At 40.7% G+C, this 24,712-nt stretch overlaps 1 protein-coding gene across 2 annotated transcripts in view; it reads left to right on the top strand.

The window, feature by feature from the left end:
- Positions 1 to 24,712, top strand: part of TTC7B (tetratricopeptide repeat domain 7B) — a 258,122-nt gene that overhangs the window by 151,997 nt on the left and 81,413 nt on the right. For both annotated transcript variants that reach the window (XM_029067900.2, XM_001506377.4), the window contains 2 exons: positions 13,340 to 13,456; positions 20,244 to 20,341. In XM_029067900.2, the coding sequence (XP_028923733.1) occupies positions 13,340 to 13,456; positions 20,244 to 20,341 (215 nt within the window). The remainder of the gene's footprint in view (positions 1 to 13,339; positions 13,457 to 20,243; positions 20,342 to 24,712) is intronic.

Genomic DNA, 24,712 nt, shown 5'->3' with positions numbered 1-24,712 from the left:
CCTCAGGTTCATGTTAGTCAATTGTACTTATTGAGCGCTTACTGTGTGCAGAGCACTTTACTAAGCGCTTGGGAGAGTACAATGCAACAATAAAACAGATACATTCCCTGCCCACAACAAGCTTAGTATAGAGAGGTTATTGGGGCTCAGTGCAGGATCAGGTACTATGGAAAAAAGAAAGTACACTACAGAGATGCCCCTCCCAGTGCCAAAGATGGCAGGTAACAGGGGAGCCACATCTGCTTGCTCCCAGCTGGCCCACTACCACCCGTCCCAAAACCCTTCGAAAGAAAATAAACAAAGCTTGAGAGGTTAGAGAATGGAGCAAATGACTTCCTGGGAGAGAAGTTCAAAACTGTCTTCTGCCGATTGTTACAGATGACAGTTTTGGAGGTGATTTCATGGGGATTGGGTGGGACCATTTTGAATTTCCTTAAACTATTTTTTAAACCAATTCATTGAAAGGCAGTGAAATTGAGGTTGAGGATGTAGTGGGGAAATATCACTGAATTGGGGTTTCTCAAGGTTTCTTGTTCTCACACAACTGTTTGTATTAAAAGCTGTGAGGAAAATAGGGGAGTCATTTCAGATTGTTGGTACTTTACTGAAAGTGCGATGGAAATGTGACTGATGGAGTCTGACAGGAGTGTTACTACCCATCATAACTATAGGGTAAGATAAGAGTATTGAGAAATTGCCTGAGCCAGAATCATAGTCAAGAAGTACCCTCATTCAAAATTGTAACATCTTTAATTCTGTGTGTTTTTTCAAAGCTGACCCAATAAAAAAGTGATTTTTTTTTTAATTTTTAGGATTTATAACCTGAGTCTGCACTTGTTGACTGTAAGATTCATTACAGTATTAAGTTTACTGTCCATTTAGTAAGCAAGTCCTGGAGTCTAGATTCCATTGTTAAAATGAGATACTTTGCAGTAACTAAGCTCATTGTGTAGCTTTCATATTGACATTTTCTGCTACATTAGCTACTGTAATTTTAAGTTATCAGGCTTCTTTCTCTGAGTGCCACACAAATTAACAGGCAGATATATGCCAGAGGGCAAGTGTCATTTGTAAGTGAAGATATTACATTTGTAAGGAAAGAACTAAATCTATAAAGAATTCAGGCAGGGAACTAAGGTTCTTTTATAGCTTTGGAGGAAGCATGAGCAGTGTACAGAGGAACCTGTAGACCCAGTATAGATCTGTCTCTTCCTAGAAAACTTAATCCAGGTCTGAGTTCCACAATTTAATAATAAGGTATTTGTTAAGTACTTACTCTGTGCCAGGCACTGTACTAAGTGCTGGGGTGGATATAAGAAAATTGGGTTGGACACAGTCCCTCTCCTACCTGGGGCTCACAGTCTCAATCTCCATTTTGCAGATGAGGTAACTGAGGCACAGAGAAGTGAAGTGACTTGCCCCAGGTCACCCACCAAACAGGTGGTGGAGCCAGGATTAGAGCCCAGGTCCTTCTAACTCCCAGGCATGTATTGTAACCAATAAGCCATGCTGCTTTTACTTTGTTCAACTACCACCTTGACCCTGGCCTGCTGGGAGACCTTGGGCAAGTGACTGAATCATTCTTGACGTTCTTACAGTTTCCTCATATGTAAAATGGGAAAAAATGGGAAGAAGACTAGAAAGAACTGAGAGAAGATTCAGAGGATAGCTCTAATGATGAATAAATGTTTGGAAGATAATCTCTGTGAAAAAGGAACAGCATTATTAAAAGTAGAGTAGTAATGACTGAAGATCTCTGCAGGCCTTTGAAATAGATTCAAATAGATTCTCGTCTGTCTAGGTGACTTAGAGGTGATTTATGAAAACTCACTGCCTGAAGAACAGCAACTTGATTTCCCAAGGGTCAGTGAACTCGCTAGGAAGGGATTGGACTGTGGCTTTTCATCAATTAATCAATGGTGTTTATTGAGTATTTATTGTGTAAAGAGCACCCTACTAAGCATTTGGGAGAGTACAATACAGCAGAGTTGTTAGACTTTTTCCATGCCCACAACAAGCTTAGTCTAGAGGATGTTTCCATCTTTTTCCCTATATTTTAAAGTTTTTTCCTCAGAGCTTCAGACTGTAGTTCATGTCTTTAATTTCTTCTAGCTCAGAGATTCTGCAGGGAAAACTCCCTGAGATGAAACTGAATTTGAGGAAGGGGTAAATAAAAGGATCTAGAATTCCTTGCTGAGGTTACTTCCCCCTGTAGAAGATGGAGAGAAGAAGGCCACTTCCTCAGCAGTAATTTGTGACAGCAAGGTTTAGGGGGAGACTGCCTGAAGGCAGGGTGGGCTTGGGGATCTCTCAAGGAGACTTCCATTAAGATGCAAGGAGTTCAGATTTCTGGTGCACTGGGAAATAGTTCCTTGGTGACCTGGGAACAATGGTACTGCAAGGAAACTATTCAGTCAACTGTGAAAGTAGTTTAAAGACTTTGTCTTCCACTCCCTCCTACCCATCTCTGAGATTTGAAGTAATGGGGTTGGATAAAAAATCTCACTAAGGTAATTTCATCCTTCACGCATTCCACCATTGGTCTCTGGGGCAGCCAGTTAGGCAAAGCAACCAGAGGACTCAAACCAAGTGAGTAAGATACCTGTATTTTCCTAGGCTGTGGTATATTCTCCTACGTGGTAACTGATTGTGCAGAGCACTGACTTGGTACTTAATTTGTACTGGAGCTTGCTGAAGCTGAGCCCTGGAACACAGAGGATCCGTGGAAAGCTAAGACCTTTGGGCAGAGCCTGAAAGCCTCTCATGTTTCAAGGGTAAATTCATAGTCTCAAATTGTCCACTCAGGAATTTATCTCATTCCACTTCCATTCAGAGGGAGCAGTGCAGATTCTGGACCCAAACAGGGAGTCTCTGAGTAATCCTCAAAGTACAGCCGGTACTGGGCTCTCGTCTCCCCCCACACCCGGACTTTATGCTACTCTCCATCTGCAATGTCAGTCAGTTTATATTAATGTCTATCTCCCCCTCCTTTGGGCAGGTAAACCCTTTTGGGCAGGGAACATGTCTACCAACTCTTTTAGATTGTACTCTCCAAGTGCTTAGTACAGTGCTCTGCACACAGTGAGCACTCAGTAAATACCATTGATTGACTGATACAAAAGTTCACACTCCTCAATTCCAGCTTTCTCCCTTCCTGCTCCTTGAGTCTTGCAGCCAGAGGATGGTTCCTTGTGGGTGGAGACTGGAAGGCTGCAAATATTCAGTGTTCCAGTTTTTCTTCCAGGACAAATTAAACACTGCACCAACTCTTGAATCACGAGAACGAGGCAATAAAATGGGCATAAATATATCTAGGGAAGCAGCGTGGCTCCGTGGAAAGAGCACAGGCTTGGGAGTCAGAGGTCATGGGTTCTAATCCCGGTTCAACCACTTGTCAGCTGTGTGACTTTGGGCAAGTCACTTAACTTCTCTGTGCCTCAGTTACCTCATCTGTAAAATGGGGATTAAGAACCCTCTGTGGGACAACCTGATTACCTTGTATCACCCCTAGCGCTTAGAACAGTTCTTAGCACATAGTAAGCGCTTAACAAATGCCATTATTATTATTATCACAAAAAGAACATGGTCATGATTCACTTGATTCTCTTTCAAATTCAGTTTTCATGTGTTCTGCATGTCTATATCAACTAATTGGTAACTGTGTTAGGTATCACTATGAGTGTTTTCTTACTCAGTGTACTTAAAGAATTTATTTTTCATTTGGCCAAGGGAGAGTAGGAGGGAATTATTACCTTAGAGTTCCCTAATCATTTTTAGTTTAATACTGTCAAGTGTTCTTCAGTAGAATGCTTTGCTGAAACCATTAAATTTCAGCTGAAATAGAAATGGGTAAAATTTGGATCATTATTAAAAAAAATATGAAATACCATAATGAGCTCTCTTTTTGAGTTAGAAGCAGCATGGCTTATTGGATAGAATACAGGCCTGGGAGTCAGAAAGACCTGGTTTCTAATTCCAGCTCTGCCGCTTGTCAGCTTTGTGACCTTGGGCAAGTCACGTAACTTCTTCATGCCTCAGTTGCCTCATCTTTAAAATGGGGATTAAGACTGTGAGCCTCATATGGGAAATGGACTGTGTCCAACCTGATAAACTATCTAACCCCATGCTTAGCACTGTGCCTGGCACATAATAAGCGCTTAGCAAATACCATTTGGAAAAAAAGTGAAATTGATTGCAAAACAAGCTCACTATCTTGTTAATAGTATGGCTTATCTTCAGGGCCAGCAGTTGTATGTGACCCAAAAGCCACAAGTCTCTCCAGCCACTCATAATGGCCAGAGGTACCCAGTCCTGCTCCTAGTTGCTTTAAGTGGCCACAACTCTGTTGGTGGGCCTCTTCCAAACTGACATTCTGTGAGGGTCTGTGGGCACCTCCCTGGCACAGAGGAAGTGATGGGGTGGCGTGTGCTTATTTATCAAGATTTACTTGTAATCTGAGCTCTCTGCTCTGATTTGACTGAAATGTAATTTGCCAATTTTGGTGCTGAACCAGGTTGTAAGGAGTTGGGATTAGGAATCTTGTTAAATTGGTCTTCATCTTCTTTAAAAAAAAAAACCAACAACTCTTCAATCATATTTATCCATCTGTACCTCATAAGAGTACAGTGTTCACAAATGTTGGTGATTTGACTGATCTATACAACATTTTAGTGTCTTATTTCACAGTGCTCTTCGAACAAACACATGTCACTCGAATGATAGAGAACTGAGAACCTTGGTGGCTGTGGTGGAGTTGGGGGAGCAACCCGTGCTGCTGTAGCAGAGGAGATTCACAGCCATTCCACTCAAGGTGTATCACACGCTCTTTTCCATTCTTTTGGTAGGGGACAGGGAACAGGTGATTAGAGGAAATTCTGTTAGTATACTCTGGAGCTGATGTTTGATTCTTCAGTGGAGGTGCAGATCACATGTGATAAGGAATACATAGAGAAAAGCATTAGTTGGACATTTTTAGGGAGAGTGGCTTATTTAGGAGGAGAAAGGATTCAAGAATTTTAAACTGAGGATTTGAATGAGGAATAAATAGACACAGGGAAAGTGGGTGATGAGTCCAGCCATATGGGTTAGCCTGAACAAAGAAGCAAAATGGCAAAAGGGAACTGAGAGCAGGTTGGCATGATAGGAGGGATGTCAGTGAAGGAAAGGAGGGTAGAGGTTGTCAAGATAGCTCGGTAGAAGTCCTGAGATTGTGAGCATGTGATATCTGCTGAGAAAGGAGGCCAAATAGGAAGGGAATGGCCAGCCATTATCAAAATGGCAGATGAGAAAATAAATCTTTCTAGCAATAGTTTGAGCAGTTTAGAAGATATATCGCCTATTTTTGTCCAGGCACAGCTGTAAAGGGAAAGAATGGAAGAAGTGGAGCCACCAGAAGGAACACTGAAAGAGTAGTCCCAAGATTAGGAGAAATCTGGGAAAGGGAAAGGAGAGAAAACAGAAGGAATGGGTGAAGCCTGTACCCTTGAGGAGAATGACTGTGGCTGTATTAGTAATATTAATAATTGTGGTATTTATTAAATGCTTACTGTGTGCAAAGCACTATGCAAAGCACTGGAGTCAAAACAAGATAATTAGGTTAGACAGTCCCTGTCCCATATGGGGCTCAGAGCCTAAGGGGGAGAGAGAGCAGGTGTTGAATCCCAATTTTCCAAGCAAGAAATTGAAGCACAGTGAAGTTGTGATTTGCCTAAGGTTACATGGCAGGAGAATAGTGGAACTGGGATTAGAACACAGGTCCCCTGACTTCCAGGTTCATGGTCTTTCCACTAGGCCACTTCTCCTAAGTAGCAGTAAGTAGTATTTAAGACACTTTTCCTGAACACAAGAAGCTTAGACTTTGAGATCAGCTTGCAATTATAAATAGTGGGATCAGAACAAGTAATTATATATATATATATATATATATATATATATATATATATATATATATATAAAATGTATAATACGAATATTATATATATATATAATATGTATATATGTCATATGCATGTACACCCACAACTCTGAGGTTAGGTTTAAATAAATGCATAGAGCCAAGAGGGGTAATATGACACCACCTCCCTGCTGAATCTCTATTGAGTGTGTGTGCTTGACTTGGCTTTCAGTGCATTTTGTTTAGTAAGAGAGGAGGAATAAAATGCATTTCTGTAGATTTTGCATATTAAATCTATTTTTATATTGGGAGTAAATTGGGAAAAACTTGTTGGAGAAGATGGGATTTTAGGAGGGCTTTGAAGGTGCAGAGAGCTGAGGCTGAGCAGATTTTGTGTGAGCAGGAAGTTTCAGGCTAGAAAGGCATAACCAAAGGTTGGGGTGTAGTTGAGAGCAGGGTACAGTTAGGCGAAATTTTGAGAACAGTGAAGAATGTGACTTGGGGAGTAGGAGGTAAAATAAGCCAACATGTAAAATGGAGATTGTTGTGGAAACTCTCAAATCCAGTGATAAGAAATTTTTGTTAGATATGGAGAGAGTTGGGCAGCCATTGGAGGTTTTTGAGAAGTGGGAGAGTCATTCATTCGATAGTATTTATTGAGCACTTACTATATGCAGAGCACTATACTGAGCGCTTGGAATGTACAATTCGGCAACAGAGACAATCCCTGCCCAGTGACGGGCTTACAGTCTAATCGGGGGAAACAGATGGACAAAAACAAGACAATATAATCACAATAAATAGAATCAAGGGGATGTACACCTCATTAACAAAATAAATAGGGTAATAAAAATATATACAAATGAGCACAGTGCTGTGGGGAGGGGAAGGGAGAGAGGGAGGAGCAGAGGGAAAGGGGACTTAGCTGAGGGGAGGTGAAGGGGGGAGGGGAGAAGCAGAGGGCGGGGGGGAGCAGAGGGGGAGCAGAGGGAAAAGGGGAAGCTCAGTCTGGGAAGGCCTCTTGGAGGAGGTGAGCTCTCAGTAGGGCTTTGAAGAGGGGAAGAGGGACGTGAGGAGGGAGGGCATTCCAAGGCAGGGGTAGGACGTGGGCCGGAGGTCAACAGCGGGATAGGTGTGAACGGGGGACGGTGAGGAGGTGAGCGGCAGAGGAGTGGAGCGTGCGGGGTGGGTAGTAGAAAGAGAGAAGGGAGCTGAGGTAGGAGGGGGCAAGGTGATGGAGAGCCTTGAAGCCCAGAATGAGGAGTTTTTATTTCGCTGTGGAGGTTGATAGGCAACCACTGGAGGTTTTTAAGGAGGTGAGTGACATGCGCAGAGCATTTCTGCAGGAAGATGATCCGGGCAGCGGAATGAAGAATAGACTGGAGTGGGGAGAGACAGGAGGAAGGGAGATCAGAGAGAAGGCTGACACGATAATCCAGCCGGGAGATTATGAGAGCTTGAACCAGTATAATAGCAGTTTGGATGGAGAGGAAAGGGCAGATCTTGGCAATATTGTACAGGTGAGACCGGCAGGCATTGGTGATGGATTGGATGTGTGGGGTGAATGAGAGAGCTGAGTCAAGGATGACACCAAGGTTGCGGGCTTGAGAGACGGGAAGGTTGGTCGTACTGTCCACAGTTACAGGGAAGTCAGGAAGAGGACAGGGTTTGGAAGGGAAGATAAAGAGCTCAGTTTTGGACATGTTGAGTTTTAGGTGGTGGGCAGACATCTAGGTGGAGACGTCCTGGAGGCAGGAGGAGATTCGAGCCTGAAGGGAGGGGAAGAGAACGGGAGATGAGATGTAGATTTGGGTGTCATCTGCATAGAGATGATAGGTGAAGCCATGGGAGCGAATGAGTTCACCAAGGGAGTGGAGAACAGAAGAGACCCAAGAACTGACCCTTGAGGAACCTCTACAGTTAGTGGATGGGAGGGAGGAGGAGCCCGCGAAGGAGACTGAGAATGAACGGCCAGACAGATAAGAGGAGAACCAGGAGAGGACGGAGTCCGTGAAGCCAAGGTGAGATAAGGTGTGGAGGAGAAAGGGATGGTCAACAGTGTCAAAGGCAGCTGAGAGGTCAAGGAGGATTAGGATAGAGTAGGAGCCATTAGATTTGGCAAGAAGGAGGTCATGGGTGACCTTTGAGAAAGCAGTCTCGGTAGAGTGGAAAGGATCGAAGCCAGATTGGAGGGGGTCCAGGAGAGAGTTGGACTTGAGGAATTCAAGGCAGCGAGTGTAGACGACTCGTTCTAGGAGATGCGCTAAACAACATTTCAAAAAGATGGCCTGGGCAGCAGCCGTAAAGCATTAACTCAAGCAAGGTGAGGCCCAATGTGGCCTATCAGTCAATCAGTCAAACTGTGTGCAGAGCACTGTACTAAGCATTTGTAAGAGTACTTAGTATAGAACTTCACATAGTTCCCACAGGAATTATATACACATTTGTAAATTATGTTAATACCTGTCTCGTCTTCTAGACTGTAAGGTCACTGTGAGCAGAGAACGCATCTACCAACTCTGTTCTACTCTCCCAAGCATTTAGTACAGTGCTTTGATTATGGTAGACAGTAAGTAGGATTGACTGATTAAAATACAACAGAGTTGGTACACCTGATCCCTACCCACAAGGAGCTTACAGTCAAGAGAGGGAGACAGATATTCTTATAAAGAAACAACAGCTATGTATGTAAGTACATGGGCTGGGATGAATATCAAGTACTTAAAGGGATGAATATCAAGCACTTAAAGGGTACAGATCCAAATGCATAGGTGATGCCGAAGGGAGATGAAGTAGGGGAGAAGAGGACTTAATTGAAGAAGACCATTTGTAGGAGATGTAATTTTGATTAGGCTTTGAAGGTGGGAAGAGTGGCGGTCTGGCATATATGAAGGCCAAGTGAAAGAGCACAGGCCAGAGAGTCAGAGGACCTAGGTTCTAAACCCAGTGTTACTTACCTCTTCGTGACCTTGGGGAGGTCACTTCACTTCTTTGTGCCTCAGTTTCCTTATCTGTAAAATGGAGATTAAATACCTATGCTCCCTCCTACATATATGGTGAACACCATGTGAGAGAGGCCATCCAACTTGATAAACTTCTATCTACCCCAGTGCTTAGAACAGTGCTTGACACATAGTCAGTGCTTAACAGGTACCATAATTTTTGTTAGATGTGGAGAGAGTTGGGCAGCCATTGGAGGTTTTTGAGAAGTGAGAGATGTACTGAATAACATTTCAAAAAGGTGATCTGGGCAGCAACGTAAAGCATAGACTCAAGCAAGGTGAGGCACAGTGAGGCACAGTTAATCAGACATCATAATGATTTTAAGAAAAAGAGGCTTGTTTGAAGGAGGCCAGTGAGTAGAATGGTCTTGTATTGGACAGTGCTAATAAGACAAGTATCTGAACTGGATTGGATCCCCTTGATTCTATTCATCCCCTTGATTCTATTTATTGCTATTGTTCTTGTCTGTCTGTCTCCCCCGATTAGACTGTAAGCCCATCAAAGGGCAGGGACTGTCTCTATCTGTTACCAATTTGTACATTCCAAGCACTTAGTACAGTGATCTGCACATAGTAAGCGCTCAATAAATACTATTGAATGAATAATGTTTTGGAAGAAGAACTAGCAGGATTTAGTGGTAGATTGGATGTATGTACTGGGTGCCACGTACTGTACTGAACATTTAGGCAGATGCGACAGAAGCCCAAAGAACATCCCCAGTTCATGCCTAAATATCATCAAAAAAATAAACCATATAGCAGGACTTAAAAACGTGTTTTGGGGCTGTAGCTATATTAATAGAAATAGCATTATATTTACACTTACAATCAATTATTCAATGTGATTTCTGTGTTTATAAATAGTTTTATAAACTATTAAAACACTTGTGCTTGTGCACCCAGTGATTGCTCCAAGTGGATGCTCAATAAATATTACTACAATTATTGGATGTAAGCAGAGGAGTGAATGAATTTTATATACTGGAGAGTGAAGAAAGAGTCAGGAAAATTGTACTTTCTGAGGTTTGGAGAAAACAAACAATTTTCTTCCAGCTAGCTACTCAAGAAAACATCATGGAGGACCAACATAACTGTCAGCACACCAGTTTATATTATATTACAAAGTTGTCATCCTTCTCTTCCTTCTCCCTAATGGCCTTACAGGCCACGTGGAAGGCCGTTCATTCTATGTCTCTTTGCACACCAACTGCTCCAAGGTTTCAATTTGTTTGGCTCTTCTGCAAAAATATGTGCACTAACCCCTGCTCTAAAGGGTCAGTCTTATCAAGGAGGTAAACCATCCTGCCAGGGTCCAATAACTCAATAAATCCATTCCCCATTTGATCTTTGTGTTGCTTGTCACTCTGCAATCATTCTCACAATACAGTGTCAGAACATAAAAAGGAAGTTATAATTTTACTCTCTTCAGTCATGTCTATCATCACTTTGCTGAAATAACATGAAGTGTGTGTCTGAGTGAATCTTTCTGAAGAAAATGCTGGGTTTTTGGACTCAATGAAGATGGTGATCATTGGCTTGTATTTTGGAAATTCATTATTTTCCTGATGAATAACTTATTAGCATTTTTCAAGCAACCTTATTTACTTTGCATTTTGAATGTAGGTTATGACCCCCACATAATTGCATTAGCCTGATGATCTACTAGGTCGTTCTGTCCGAACTAAGTAATTACCCATTTACACTTGCATTAAACGCTCCTTTTATACTTTTGGTCCAGTTTTTTGTTTTTTTTTGCTTTTTTGTTTTTTAGGGACTTGAGCTTGTTATAGCTTGAGACATGGACTATAGTAAATAAATGTTAATCACTCTCTGGGAATCTTTTTCACTTATAATTTAATGTACTCAGGCCAGTTGTTTTAAAACATATTGAAACATGTAAACAGCATTTGGTGATTATACTGACAACTACCACAGGCTCCATTATTATTATTTTTCTATTGATAAAACAGCCTGAGATATTTTAAAGTTGTGATAAGAAATATTTTTCTCATCCTCATCATTCCTTCATTTCCTTCCTTCTCTTATCATTGCTGTAAAGATTGTGTAGATGATCGACCATGGTTGTGGTCTTGTTGAACAATATGATTTACTGCAAGATAGGTTTTTTTCTCTCTCTCTATATATATACATACATACATTCCAACTTTCCACTTTCCTGTATTTCCACTTTCCTGTATTTTAGAGATGTATGTTTTTCGTTGCCAGCTTCCCTATTTCATGCTGTTTCTTCCTGCCCAACTTCCAGGTGTCGATGCTGGTTTTCCCTTTAATTTCTGCGCACTGCGTTCTTCATTGTTCTCTGTGTCTGGCTTCCTTAAATTCAACCCACACCTTTTCAATTCGATATCCTGAGTCAAGTGTTTGAAAGCTGTTATTTCATGTTAATTAGAAGTTCTTTTCCAGTAGGATTGTTGTTGCCTATAACTTTTTTTCAAGCTGGGAGTTAAGAGCAAGGCTCTTAGTTTTCTGTAACTTATGTACAGTTGAAAGAATTACAACTATACCACATATATCTTAGGGAATCTTTTTTTTCCCTCTTCCCCTTAGAAAGGGATGACATAATATATAAGTAGTCAAGATAGAATTTATGTCTCCTAATGACAAAATATTCAAAACTTTTATAGTTGCTCATGGTATTCTGAAACCCGGCCCACTCTCCTGGTCAGTAATGTTATTTCCTGGGCTGTAGATTGTCCTCTTGTGACACTGAACCACACCTTAGGCAGTTCCATCAAAGGCAGTTTATGGTCTCATTGCTCTGTTCACTGAGGTTTTTGGGTGTTCTTTTCCTTAATACTTTTTCAAACAAACATACTATATCTCTGATGCAACCTTGAGAGGTTTTGCTGTAGGAAGTAGTTAGTCTGTTTGCAATCCATTCTTTCCTTCCCCATTTTTGTTCCTCGTTTTTGCCCAGCTTTCTAGCCCTGATCTTCTAGGTTTGGACAAGGCATGCAAAATTGGGATTAAAACTTTGATTAATCAGTCGTTGGTATTTATTGAGCTCTGAGTACTAGGCATTATATTAAACACTGAGAAAATATTTTAGTAGCATGATACATGTTCTCATACCTCAAGGAGTGTACAGTTTAATAGGGGAGACAAAAATTATTTACAGATAGTGAAAAGCCAGAAGGTTTTACCTGATGAGCCTTGCCACCAGACTGATTTTTGTATATGAATAAAATTTGAGAAGTTTGGATGTTTTATAAAAAAAAATACATGTTAATAGTAGTTCTTTTTTAATGTGCCAGGCACTGCACTAAGCATTGTGGTAGATACAAGTTAATCAGGCTGGATGCAATCCATGTTCAATGTGGGGCTCACAATATTAATCCCCATTTTATAGATGAGGTAACTGGGGAACAGAGAAGTCGTGACTTGTCCAAGGGTCCATAGCAGACAAGTGGTGGACCTGGGATTAGAACCCTGCTCTTCTGACTCTGAGGCCCATGGAATATTTATGTGCTTACAATGTGCCAAACCTGTACTAAGGACTGGGGTAGATACAAGATAATCAGGTTGGACACAATTCCATCCCTACATGGGGCTCTCACTGTCTAAGTTGGTGTTCACAGTCATATTCCCAAGAGGATGCATGTAACAAAATTATTTCCACTTGGAGTCCTGAATAAAATGAAGTCACGCATTTTTAGTGCTTTACTTGAATCATCCTGAACCTAATTGTCTTTGTCATGTATTATGGGAAAAGGTTATTTTCATGCCAGGCAGTGCCATCTACTAGTTAGATCATAGCCCCCCGTTTTAATTGTGTGTGTTGTGTTCACTAAGTACCAAGCCCTGTACTAAGAGCTGGAGTAGGTAGAAGAAAATCAGGTTGGGCAGTCCCTTTCCCACATGAGGCTTGGAATCTAAGGGGGAGGGGGAACAGGTATTGAGCTTCCATTTTATAGATGTCAAAACTGAGGCACAGAGAAGACAAGTTACTTGCTATGGTCACAGCAGAGAAGTTGTAGAGCTGAGGTTAGAAGCCGGTTCCTCTGACCATCAAGCCCACACTCTTTCTGCTAGTCCAGCAATACTAATTGAGCACTTACCATATGCAAATCATTGTGCTATGAAATTTAGAGGAAACAATGAAAGCAGAAGATGTATTCCCTGCCCTCTGGAAATGTACAGTCTCCTAGCTCCACCAGACTGTGTGACTTTGGACAAGCTCCTTGAACTCTCTCTGCCTTCAATTCTCCTGGTAAAAAGAAGAGAATAATATTTGCTCAGCTACCTCAGAGGTGTGATGTGCGAACATGTGGGAACAGTGGGTGGGAGCACTTTAAGCTCTTCCATGTAATGACATTCTGTAGATCTACCATATTACAATAGTTCTCCCTTTATTCTGTTGAGTAGCAGATGGTGGACTTGAATCTTGTTTGTTGTTTCCCTCCTTTCCCTTATTCTGTCTCAGATTATTGTTTTCCAAAGTGAAGTTGGAATCACTGTGCCGGGGTCCTGATGAGGCACTACTCACCTGTAAGCACATGTTGCAGATATGGAAATCCTGCTACAATCTCACTAATCCCAGGTAAAATATCAAAATACCTCGTTTTGCCTCTTCATTGTCTGTTACCTCAATTGTCAGCATTTTTAAATTGTTAATTGTTCCTTAAAAATGTTTGGCTCATTTTTGGTGTGGAAAGTGTACAGAATCACCAAGAAGAATGTTTTAGTGTCCTCCATATATAGTATTTACAGTTGGTCTGTGAGTTTGAAGATGATTAATAACAGTGAGATTTTATCCACTGGAGTGATGTGTTACGGAACACTCATGTACACTAAGCACTCAATAAATACCCATGATGGTGATGATGATGATGTGGATAGACAATTCCCCAGGTGGATTCTTTTTATTCTCCTTCCATTATGGTTTTCAAGCTCAAATCAAGTTTAATCTCTCCTCAGTAACATAGTTTATTTAATTCCTTTTAAACCTTGCTGATTTTTTTACTGGGCCCTGCATAAAATTTTGCTTGCAGTACTTCAGGCCACAGATCTAGGATTAATTGGTTAAATATGCTTTGTTTTGTTTTGTGTTCTCTTCCTTAACATTACTTAATAATACTTGCCGTGACACTGGTCTAGAAACTGGTCTGATTCTGTTGAGAAAGGAGAAAATTATTCACTTCTTTGAATCACCAAGTTAGCGTTTCATTCCTCAGGAAGATACAATTTGAAAAAAAAAAACCCAAGTGGATGGAGTAAGGCAGTTTACAAGGAACCTTTTAACCAATTGATTCTAAATCTGAAGGCTGTAGAAAACAGTCCTGCAAAGGGATGTTAAGAGGAAATATAGGCTCCTATCTCCAAACAGGTAAATGAGTAAATCACTCAAGCAAAGAATCACATGTTCTTTTCATAAAAATCCCCAGGGATGAAAACTCCACACCCTCCCTTGGTAGGGAGGTTTGTCACTCTGGCAGTCAAGAAACTCTTTATGTCCAAACAAAATCCTATTTTAATTTTAGCTCATTTCTTCTTTAAAATGTTTTCTTGCCTGAAGCAGGAGAGGCAGTATTGCCTAATGTTTGGAGTAAGCAATCATTCAGTGTTATTTGATGAGCATGTATTGTGTGCAGAGTACTGTACTAAGCCCTTGGGTGACAGAGGGCTTATAACAGAGTTATAACAGAGTTGGTAGACATGGTCCCTGCCCACAAGGAGCTTGCAGTCGAGAGGGAGTTTACAATCTAGATGTGGATGAGGAGCCAGAAGATCTGAATTCTAGGTCCAGGTCCACTTTTGAACTGACTGTGTAACCTTTGGAACTCATTTCTCCAATTAGTGAGACCAGCCCCAAACTATTTCAGGGATTTATATGCGACTAACTTTCAGCTCAACAAAATATCTGGGAGGACACAGGAAAGTGTTTTAATCCCCATAGAAGTCCAACACTTTCAATCTACAGTGGGGGTTTTGAGGTTATTTTTTAGACCCAGGTTTATTTTTATTCATTTGCAAGCCTTTAATTATGTTACCTCCAGCAAGTGAGCAATTTTGTTCCTCAATTGGATAACAAAAAGCATTTTAGAGAAGTGTCACCCTTTACAAATTTAACCCCCTGTGATACCTGAATTAAGAGAAAAACAGATTATCGCTTTTTATTTAAAAAGTTTCAGAAACAGTGAGCACACAACAAAGAGCAATTGCTGTGAGACTGTCATGAGATTAAATTGGGGGAAAAGCCAAGGGCACATTGAAGAGGAGGACATAGCACTCATTTAAATGTGCTTAATCAATCAGTCAATCATAAGTATTTATTGAGCACTTACTTCGTGCAGAGCGTTGTACTAAGTGCTTAGGAGAGTAAAGTACAATTGAGCATGGTAATCATGATCCCTGCCTTAAAGGGCCTTATAGTTTAGTGGGTTAATGGAGAGTGAGCTCAGCAGAGGAGAACAGTGACCAAATGTGATATAAATAGAACCGCTTCTCAGACAAAACTTTATCAAATTTTCCAAAGGGTGTTCTGAATGTTCAATTCTGATCTTTTTTTTAAATTAAAGGTATTTATATTTTTCCTATCTTCAAAATCAATTGGATTTCCTCAGATCTGGAGTATCTCCTTTGCTTCCTTTTAAAAGCGGGATGGGGGAAGCCCCACCAATTTTTATGTTTCATCATTTACTTAGATTTCTACACTTTCCTCTTAGCCAAGAATGTTGAAAGTTTTAAGGCTGTCTTGAAACCTTTGACAATCTCGTGTGCCCATACTATTTCTTTTAATTGATGGACCTTGGCCTGGAATCTTATTTTTTTTCTGTAGAATCTCTGCCCTCTGGACCCTTGTTGGCTTTCACAATTGTACCCATTCTCTGAAAGGGACAAACCCATTACATTTTGGAAAGAGTAACCATTTTCATTTTAGTTTTGAGTGGGAGCCAATACAATGCATCTGGGCCTCCAGTGTTGTTCCTATTTTCCATTTTGCAGTGCAGTTCCCCCTATTTCCTAACTACATCAGGTTCCATTTGTATGAAAAAGCAATTAAATTCACATTCATTCAGGAGTGGCCACTTAAGTCATTTTTGCCTGGCTGCAATTTCCAAGGTAATTGGTACAAGTGAGGGTCAAAGAAATGTGGGTGGTTTTTTTTTAGAGGAGAAGAAACAGCATGAACACCTCTAATTTTTTAAAAAGTTCATAATTAATAATTTTAATATTTGTTAAGCACTTGCTATGTGCCAGGCATTGTTCTAAGTGCTGAGGCACTGTGAATACTCATTGATTCTCTTGGAAAAATTGGAAAAAAAGTTTTGTTGAAGAGGTTTGGTTTATGCTACATTTGGTCCATTGTGCTTTTTCCTACTGAACTCATTCTGTATTTTTAAGTGCATTTTCATGAGTGCCGGGCCCTCCCCTTTGGTTTCATTCTCAAGCTCTGCTGTCTTTTTTTCAGGGACCTGATTGGGTCTCCACAGAAGTTGACGATACTGTTATAGTAGTGGGTATGGGCAGTGATGGAAAGTGAACAGCAGAAATTCATCCATTTTTCAAAAACAGAAGTTATCTTCATGGAGTGAACCCCCAACTTCCTTATTTTACAATGGGGTAACAGTAGAAATTGTATTAAAGTCAGTTTGTTTATGGAGATTGCCTTCTAAGATGCATTAAGCAGTTTTGACTGGGAAAATGTATAAATGTAAATTTAGATAGATGTAAGCTAGACTTTAAGCTCATGAGCAGGGAATGTTTCTACCAACTTTGTTACATTGTTATATTGTACTCTCCCAAGTGCTTAGTACAGTGCTCTGCACACAGTAAGTGCTCAATAAATACAATTGACATTTATATATATTAAAGAGAATTCTATAGTTTATATTCCGGTTCTGCTTGATCTTAGTTCAGAAATCTTACACAAGCTTTGTCCCTTCTTGTTCATGAGGTATAATGCATCACCAGTTCTTATGTTAAAGTAGTAAGTATTTTTTAAGTGTTTACTATGTTGAGAACACTGAACTGAGCACTGCGAGGGAATACACAGGTGGGAATTAGACATGGTCCTTGTTCCTCAGGAACTCACAAGTATACATTAATCAAATTGCAGCTACTTAAGATCACTTAATTATTTTGTATTTGCTCTTTACCTCAAGGTCATAGAATGCTCATAAAATTTTAACCCACTCTTGGAAAATGGGGGCCTTTTTACTACAGTGAGGAGTTATAAAGGTTTGGTAAAGTCTCCACATACTGTCTCTTAAGATAGTATGCTCTGCCTTGGCTTCACTTTAGTGAACCATGATAATAATAATTGTGGTATTTGTTAAGTGTGCCTAAGTTCCAAACACTGTTCTAAATGCTTGAGTAGATGCAAGATAACCAGGTCCTACATGAGGATCACTGCCTATCTAGAGGGAAAGCAGGTATTGAATCCGCATTTTGTGGATGAGGGAGGGAACTGAGACAGAGAAGTTAGTGACTCACCAAAGGGCACGCAAAAGGTAAATTGCAGAGCCGAGATTAGAACCCAGGTTCTCTAACTCCCAGCCTGGGGCTTCCCCCCAGAAAGATGGCCCCCAAAAATCTGCTAATGGAGGCATGGTTGGGAATAGCAGCTTCATAACCTCTCCATCTCCTGTCATAAAAGTGTCTCCCTTGGCCTTGCCCCAGTTTCTCAGCAAGCCACTTTCTCACTACCATTGTGGAGTGGGGCATCAACTCCAGCTTCATGTTCTACTATTTTTTTTTGTCCCTTTCCCCGGACAGTACTCCATTCCCATCCCCATCTTGCTACATGGAATGGAAAAGCCAGGGTAGTAATGGAGCTGTTTTGATCATAACCATAAAGCAGTCAGATGTCATGTATGAATGAATAGATATCCTCGTCATTCCATGAGTGTTAGAATTGTAGAAATACTATGAAATAGTCCTTATTGGATCTCAAGAAAGAGAACTGTAAGTCTTGTTAGTTCTCTCTCATTTTATGACCATAGTAATTTATTGTAGGAGGGCTTGTGGATACAGTGGAGAAAGGAGATCACCAAATAATCCAAAAAAGTCTTGTGTAAATGTATAGTGTCAATGTCTTCTCCAATCAAAACCTTTGCCTGAGATTCCACAAGGAAGCATAGCTCACATTAGTTTCACCCTTTTTCCTTTATCCTGGCCCACCTTCTGGTGGAGGGCCTATTGACCAATATCCCAGCCAAAACATGGGCAGCAGGAGGTAGAATAATAGGAAAGGATCTCAGTAATCCACAACTGGATACACTGTTCCTAGATAAGTGGAGTCGTTAACCTTAATTGGCCCAATCTGATCTTGTGGCTTCATAGTGTTGCAGCATGTTAGGAGAGAAGAATTTGAATAATAGAAAGAGGGCAAGCACCAAATCCAGTGGAGTGATTGTTTGAGTTAACCAGGAAAAATGAGTTTCCTTGGGAGATGGAGGCTTCTTTACCTTCTGTCTAGCTTGATAGATCAAGGGGAAGTCATGGTTTGAATATTTATGACTGAACTGTAAAAATGAAGAACTGCAAATTGCACCAGACACCCAACAAAATTTTTAATCAGTAACAAAAGCCTGATTATTTTTAGTGAATTTTAAGTGTGGAAACAATAGACTCTCTGCTTTCAATAGATAATTGTTGCTTTTACACTTTTTAAAAAGAAAATGTGGAAGACAGCAAAATAGTCACTTAAGTCAACTTCTTTTTGAGGAACAATTGGTCCCAGTGACTGAAGCTTCATGAAACAGAAGTGATCAAGGGTAATTTTGGTGGGGGCATTGGGGAAGGAAAGAAGGGGCAGAAGAGGCAGTAACTCCTAACATCTGATGTTATTAAGGAGTAATTAGAGGTAGAGATAAAATAAACATTTTCTCCTTTCCCTGTCTTCTATGGCTCTAAAGCATTATATAAGGTCTTTTAGGTTCTGGATAATCTTAGACCTGAAACAAAGCATCTTTAGCCTATTTCCTGAGATATGGTCCATTGAAAACTGAGATAAGTCCTTCCTTTTCAATACAAACATCTCTTTGTATCCTTAAATTCCTACACTTTTTTATAACTCTTGAATCTTTTGAGGGTGGGGAAGGTTAGAGATATGTCCAGATGAAATCATTTGCAGTTATTAAAAAGAAAATACATATTTGAACAATCCATTGCTGTGATAAGGGATATCACTGATAATATGATTAATTGATCATTTGCATTTGCTTTAGCCTTAGTCTCCCACTCAGACATTTTTTGTGCTTGGTTTTACTTCTAATTGAGGAAAATAATTGATCAATTACCAAAAATATGTGTTGAACATATCACAAAGTTGATGCATTGTTTGTACCTAATCAAAGCCCTTTCTGTTCAAATGGATTTCTGCAACTGCATCACTGTACAGGAAATTTGCAGTTGTGCAAATGGTATTAAGCCTTACATAAAATCATTTCTAACACTTTTAGCAGCAGCTGCACAAAGCAAGAGAATGGTTTCAATCTATTGTAAAACTTCATAAAATTTGTAGTCTTTTGGAGACACATATGTCAGAAATTGATTAAAAAAAACTTTAGGATTTAAATCTCCAGAGGCAGATGTTTATGTCTCAATATGCACAATTCTAATTGAGGCTTTCATGGTGGAATATTCCAAAGGTGAAAGAATGTTATATTTGGTTGTTAAAGAATCTGGATTGAGCCACCCTAAAGTCAGAGTCACATGTCTCCATAATTCATCTTGGCTGAACATAGTATCACACATAGTTTTCCCCAGCAGTCCTAAGCTGGGTCTGTTCCAGATACATGGAAGATTCCACAATGACCAACATGCCTAATTAGGAAACATTTGCTGTGTAGTACTTTGAGGGGAATAAGGCCATCAACTTCATTTACACTATTTGGACCAGCTACTCAGTGTCAACATTTTGTGTCACAAAGGAGATAAAATGGATTAAAATTAACCTAGAAATGACCTAGAGGTGGAAAGCTGCTTGTGTTGCCACTAATCTCTGTCCACCAAAGGGGCCAATATAATTTACTGAAGCCAAAACTATTTCCACTTAGAACTGTGTATGAGATAAAGCTATAGAAGATTAATCACAGTTTGGCAAAGGTTCAGATTTAGAGACTCAGTTGGGCAATTCTAGTTTTTGTTTTGTATATCGAGGGATCTGCAATAACTAGGAATTAATTGGGGATCATTTCAATTCTTTACATTCTGGTGTGGCTTGGACGGAATCCTAAACAGTTAAAATATGAAACAGGTCTCTTCAGTCTCCTAATCTTAAGAAAGAGATGTTGGAGAAGACCAAGTAAGTGATTGCATCTCAAGAATCAATATTCACTTTTTTTCTTCAAATGATTGACATTTATAGCTGTGTTTTACAGTGACTCTGGACGTGGGAGCAGCCTCTTAGATAGAACCATTGCTGACAGACGACAGCTTAATACAATTACTTTACCAGACTTCAGTGATCCTGAGACAGGTGAGAATGAAGAGTGGAAAAAAATGGTAGAGAGAAATCATTTAGCTCTCCATATTTTGTCATGATGTTAAATGAGGCTGACAATAATTGGGATTGGACAAATCCTTTTCATGTAAATATCTTTAGCATATTGGTGTATTTTTTTAAGCTTCTATTGAAAGTGTTTGTAAATAGATTTAAGCAGTTAGCTGACAAAGCCTGTTACAGAAGAATCTGGTTTTGATCTGTTGAACAAAAACAAATGTTGTGAAAAGGGAGATAATACCACATAGCTTGCATCCAGTGGGTGATTCTTTGGGACAAGGTTGGAAATTATAATATAATAGGGTTGACATCATAACCAAGTTCTACTGTTTATGGACAGTGGAACATTCTAGACCAGTGATTTTTAATATGCTCTACTGGGGCTATTTTGGCCAAGGGATGTAGGCAAATAGGAACTTAAATACATAAAAAATGGACATTTTTGTGAAAAATTTAATATTTTGATTTTAGATTATTTTTCTACTGATGGCACCAAAATTACCAGAAGGTCCTATTCAAACAACTGGTTTAGACAGGCATTGGCAACCTCCCCTGAAAATGTGCTAGAAGCCAGCAGCTAGGCACATCCATCTTGGACCATCCACCTTCCTCTCTGCCTCAGAAACCCATCACCTTGGCGTTATTTTCGACTTATCTCTCTCATTCAACCCACACATTCGATCTTTCACCAAATCCTGATGGTTCAGCCATCACATCACTAAAATCTGCCCTTTCCTCTCCAACCAAACTGCTGCCACAATAATCCAGACATTTATTCTATCCCATCTTGATTACTGCACCATCGTCCTTAATTACTGCATCATCCTGCTTGCCGACGTTCCTGCCTCCTGTCTCTCCCCAAGCTAGTCCATACTTCACTCTGCTGCCCGGAACATTTTTCAACAAAACCATTCAGTCCATGTTTCCCCACTTCTCAAGAATCTCCAGTAGTTGCCCATCCACCTCTGCATTAAATATAAACTCCTTTACCATTGGCTTTAAAGTACTCCAAAGCCTTGCCTCCTCCTACCTTATCTCACTGTTCTCCTACTACAATCCAGTTCACACTCTCCACTCCTCTAATGCTAACCTATTCACTGTACCTCAGTCTCATCTGTCTGGCTGCCGGTCTCTTGCCCACATCCTGCTTCTGGTCTGGAGCACCCCTCCTTCTGTCCGTATCTGGCAGACTATTACTCTCCTCACCTTCAAAACTATTATAACACATCACCTCCAAGAAACCTTCCCTGACTAAGCCCTCATTTCCTCCTCTCCCACTCCCTTCTGTGTCGCTCTTCTACTTAGGTTTGCACCTTTTATTCACCCCTCTCCCTCAGCTTCACAACACCTGTGTACATATCCATAATGTATTTATTTATATTAACATCCATCTCCCCCTCTAGACTGTAAGCTCATTTGGGGCAGGAATGTGTCCGTTATAATGAACTCTCCCAAGCACTTAGTACAGTTTTCTGCACACAGTAAGTACTCAGTAAATATAACTGATTGGTATTTGTTGGGGGCTGCCATTTTTCCCCACATTCCAGGATTTCATGTGGTCCATGTTCTGCCACTCCCTGGTTTCTCCCAATCAATTTGATCAATCAGTCAGTGGTATTTACTAAGTGCTCTCTGTGTGCAGAGCACTGTACTTGGGCAAGTACAGTATAGAAGAGTTAGTAGATATGATCCCTGTCCATGAGTTGCTTTAGCCTAGAGGGGGAGGCAAACAACATAAATTGCAATAGGGGAAATGGCAGAGTGTAAGTATATATACATAAATAGTAGGGGACTGAAAGTGGAGTGAATATCAAGTGCTTAAGAGGTACAGATCCAAGTCCCTGCCATTCTGCTTAGTTTATTTGGGTTCTTATGCCCCTCTGCTCCAGAGGCATAAAATGGTGGTATTTGTTAAGCGCTTACTATGTTCAAAGCACTGTTCTAAGCACTGGGGGATACAAGGTGGTCAGGTTGTCCCACATGAGGCTCACAGTTTTAATCCCCATTTTACAGATGAGGTAACTGAGGCACAGAGAAGTGAAGTGACTTGCCCAAAGTCACACAGCTGGCAAGTGGCAGAGCAGGGATTAGAATCCACGACCTCTGACTCTCAAGCCTGGGCTCTTTCCACTGAGCTATGCTGCTTTTAAGACCTGAAGGCAGTACCCAGTATTAAGAGTGGGTCAGATGGTAAAAGGAGATATTTGAGAAGCATCCAGTGCTGAGCATCAGCTATCTGCTCAAACACAGCTCCACTCATGGCCCAGCAGCTCTAGGAAAAAGCCCATGCTAATTAATGCCTGCTCTAGATCTTTGGAACACTCAACTTTCTCCTAAACCATGTTACCTTTTCCCCCCCAGCCTCCTTCTCTTCCCACTAATTGTTCTGATTTCTTTTCTTTTGTCTTGCATGAATATGCAGCATAGCATTGCTTGAGTTCAAAGCAGGTTCACGTTTTTCTCCTAAGCTTTTGTTTCTGTCGACTTAGAATTTGACAGTGAAAATATGAACCGTAATTTGGTGGCAAAGCAAAATCTCCAGGTATAGGCAATTATTAAAACTATTCTTTGAAGATGTTTTAATAGAGAATAATTTAAATGGCCTGGTTTAATCACCATTGGCTTCAAAGTATGCAACCTCTTTGCCCCCTACTATGTCACCTCTCTACTCTCCTACTACAACCCAGCGTGCACACTCCTCTCCTCTTATGCTTACCTTTTTGCTGTGCCTCTATCTCGCCTAACTCGCTGCCAACCCTTTGCCCACATCTAGCCTCTGGCCTGGAATGCCCTCCCTCCTCAAACTGACATACAATTACTCTCCCCCTCTTCAAGGCCTTACTGAAACCACATCTCCTCCAGAAGGACTTCCCTGTCTAAGCACCCACCCTTCCTCTTCTCCCACTCCCTTCTACATCACCCTGACTTGCTCCCTATGTTCTTCCCCCCTCTGAGTCGCATAGCTCTTATGTACATATTTGTACTTTATATTAATGTCTGTCTCCCCCACCCTAGACTGTAAGCTTGTTGTGGGCAGGGAATGTGTCTGTTTATTGTTGTACTGTACTCTCCCAAGTGCTTAGTACAGTGCACTGCACACAGTAACTGCTCAAATACAATTGAATGAATGAACCACCTAAAGTACAGTAAAGAAAATGGTCTCATGATTTGCCCAACCCTTCTGGATTAATCAACAGAGCCAGTGGTGTTGGACCCTTAAAACAGGGAACCTGAGTTCTGGTAGAGGAACATACAACTTTGAGCAGGTGCCAAGGCTTTGCCCAAGGCCCTATCAAATCAAAACAGGACAGGTCAGCAGTAGAAAGTTGTCCACCTGATCCAGAGGAATAGTTAAAAACCATTTTTAGGTGTTTCTATCCATGTTGAAAGGATGTCTTGCAAGTGGGTTTAGGACTTGTGTAGGGTGAGCCATTTTACACTGGTATGACTCAGGAGAATGCCTGACAATAGGAAAGGAATAGGCGTTCCATTGTGATTAAATTCTGTGGGGACTGATTCCATCATAGCTCAAGGAAGGAAAGAACCAGGGCACGTTACAGCACCTGCAATGATTTAGATAAGTTTGATATAGCTGCTGTGGTTCTCCCCCTCCTCCTCCCTCTTCCCTTGTGAGGCAGATCAGACCAAATTCAAAACATGTTCCCTTCCAGCATCACTTGGAGACAACTAGCAAAGGTGGTTACGTACTTGAAAGATTGGTGCCCCTGGAATCTTTAGACTTCCTGAGTACAGCAGTGCATTCCAAACTTTCAGAAAGAGAGGGACTGGTGATTTCAAAAAACAAATTTTAACATCTACTGTACCATCACTTACCCTTTGCTTCTCATGCCCTTTTCCTTTGGCTGCTTTCCCTATTTGGTTTAAAGCTTTCCAGTCACAAGGAGATGCTTCCTGGTAGTTTCTTGGGTGTCCTCTGTCTTCCCTATCTACTTTCCAGGGGCTTAAGTAAAAGTATTTATTAAATCCTTGCTGTGTGCAGAGCACTTTTCTTGCACTTGGCATTAAACCCTCTTCCCCCTTCCCAAATGCAAGTTAACTATTTGTTTGGCCTTAGGTATGTACCTGTTGACTGTATTCTTCTAGAGTGGGGAAATGCAGCAAACCTGACCCAGCATTTTCAGGGAGAGTTTTACCTGCCTGAAATGTTTGGAGTTGGCCCTTTAAGAATCCTATGCAACACTTGCTGTCTTCTTTCCATTAATTTCTACATTTAAGGGGCTAAGGAATAATTTCTAATTCTCACAGGTTGTCATGAGATTGTGTTTCCCATTCATAGGGCACAAATATACTAGCTTGGAAAAAGCTACACAATTTTGTCTGACTGCA

Source organism: Ornithorhynchus anatinus, chromosome 1 (assembly GCF_004115215.2).
Source record: "Ornithorhynchus anatinus isolate Pmale09 chromosome 1, mOrnAna1.pri.v4, whole genome shotgun sequence".
NCBI lineage: Eukaryota > Metazoa > Chordata > Mammalia > Monotremata > Ornithorhynchidae > Ornithorhynchus > Ornithorhynchus anatinus.
The sequence above is the reverse complement of the archived record's forward strand: the minus strand, read 5'-3'. Positions and strand labels throughout refer to the sequence as shown.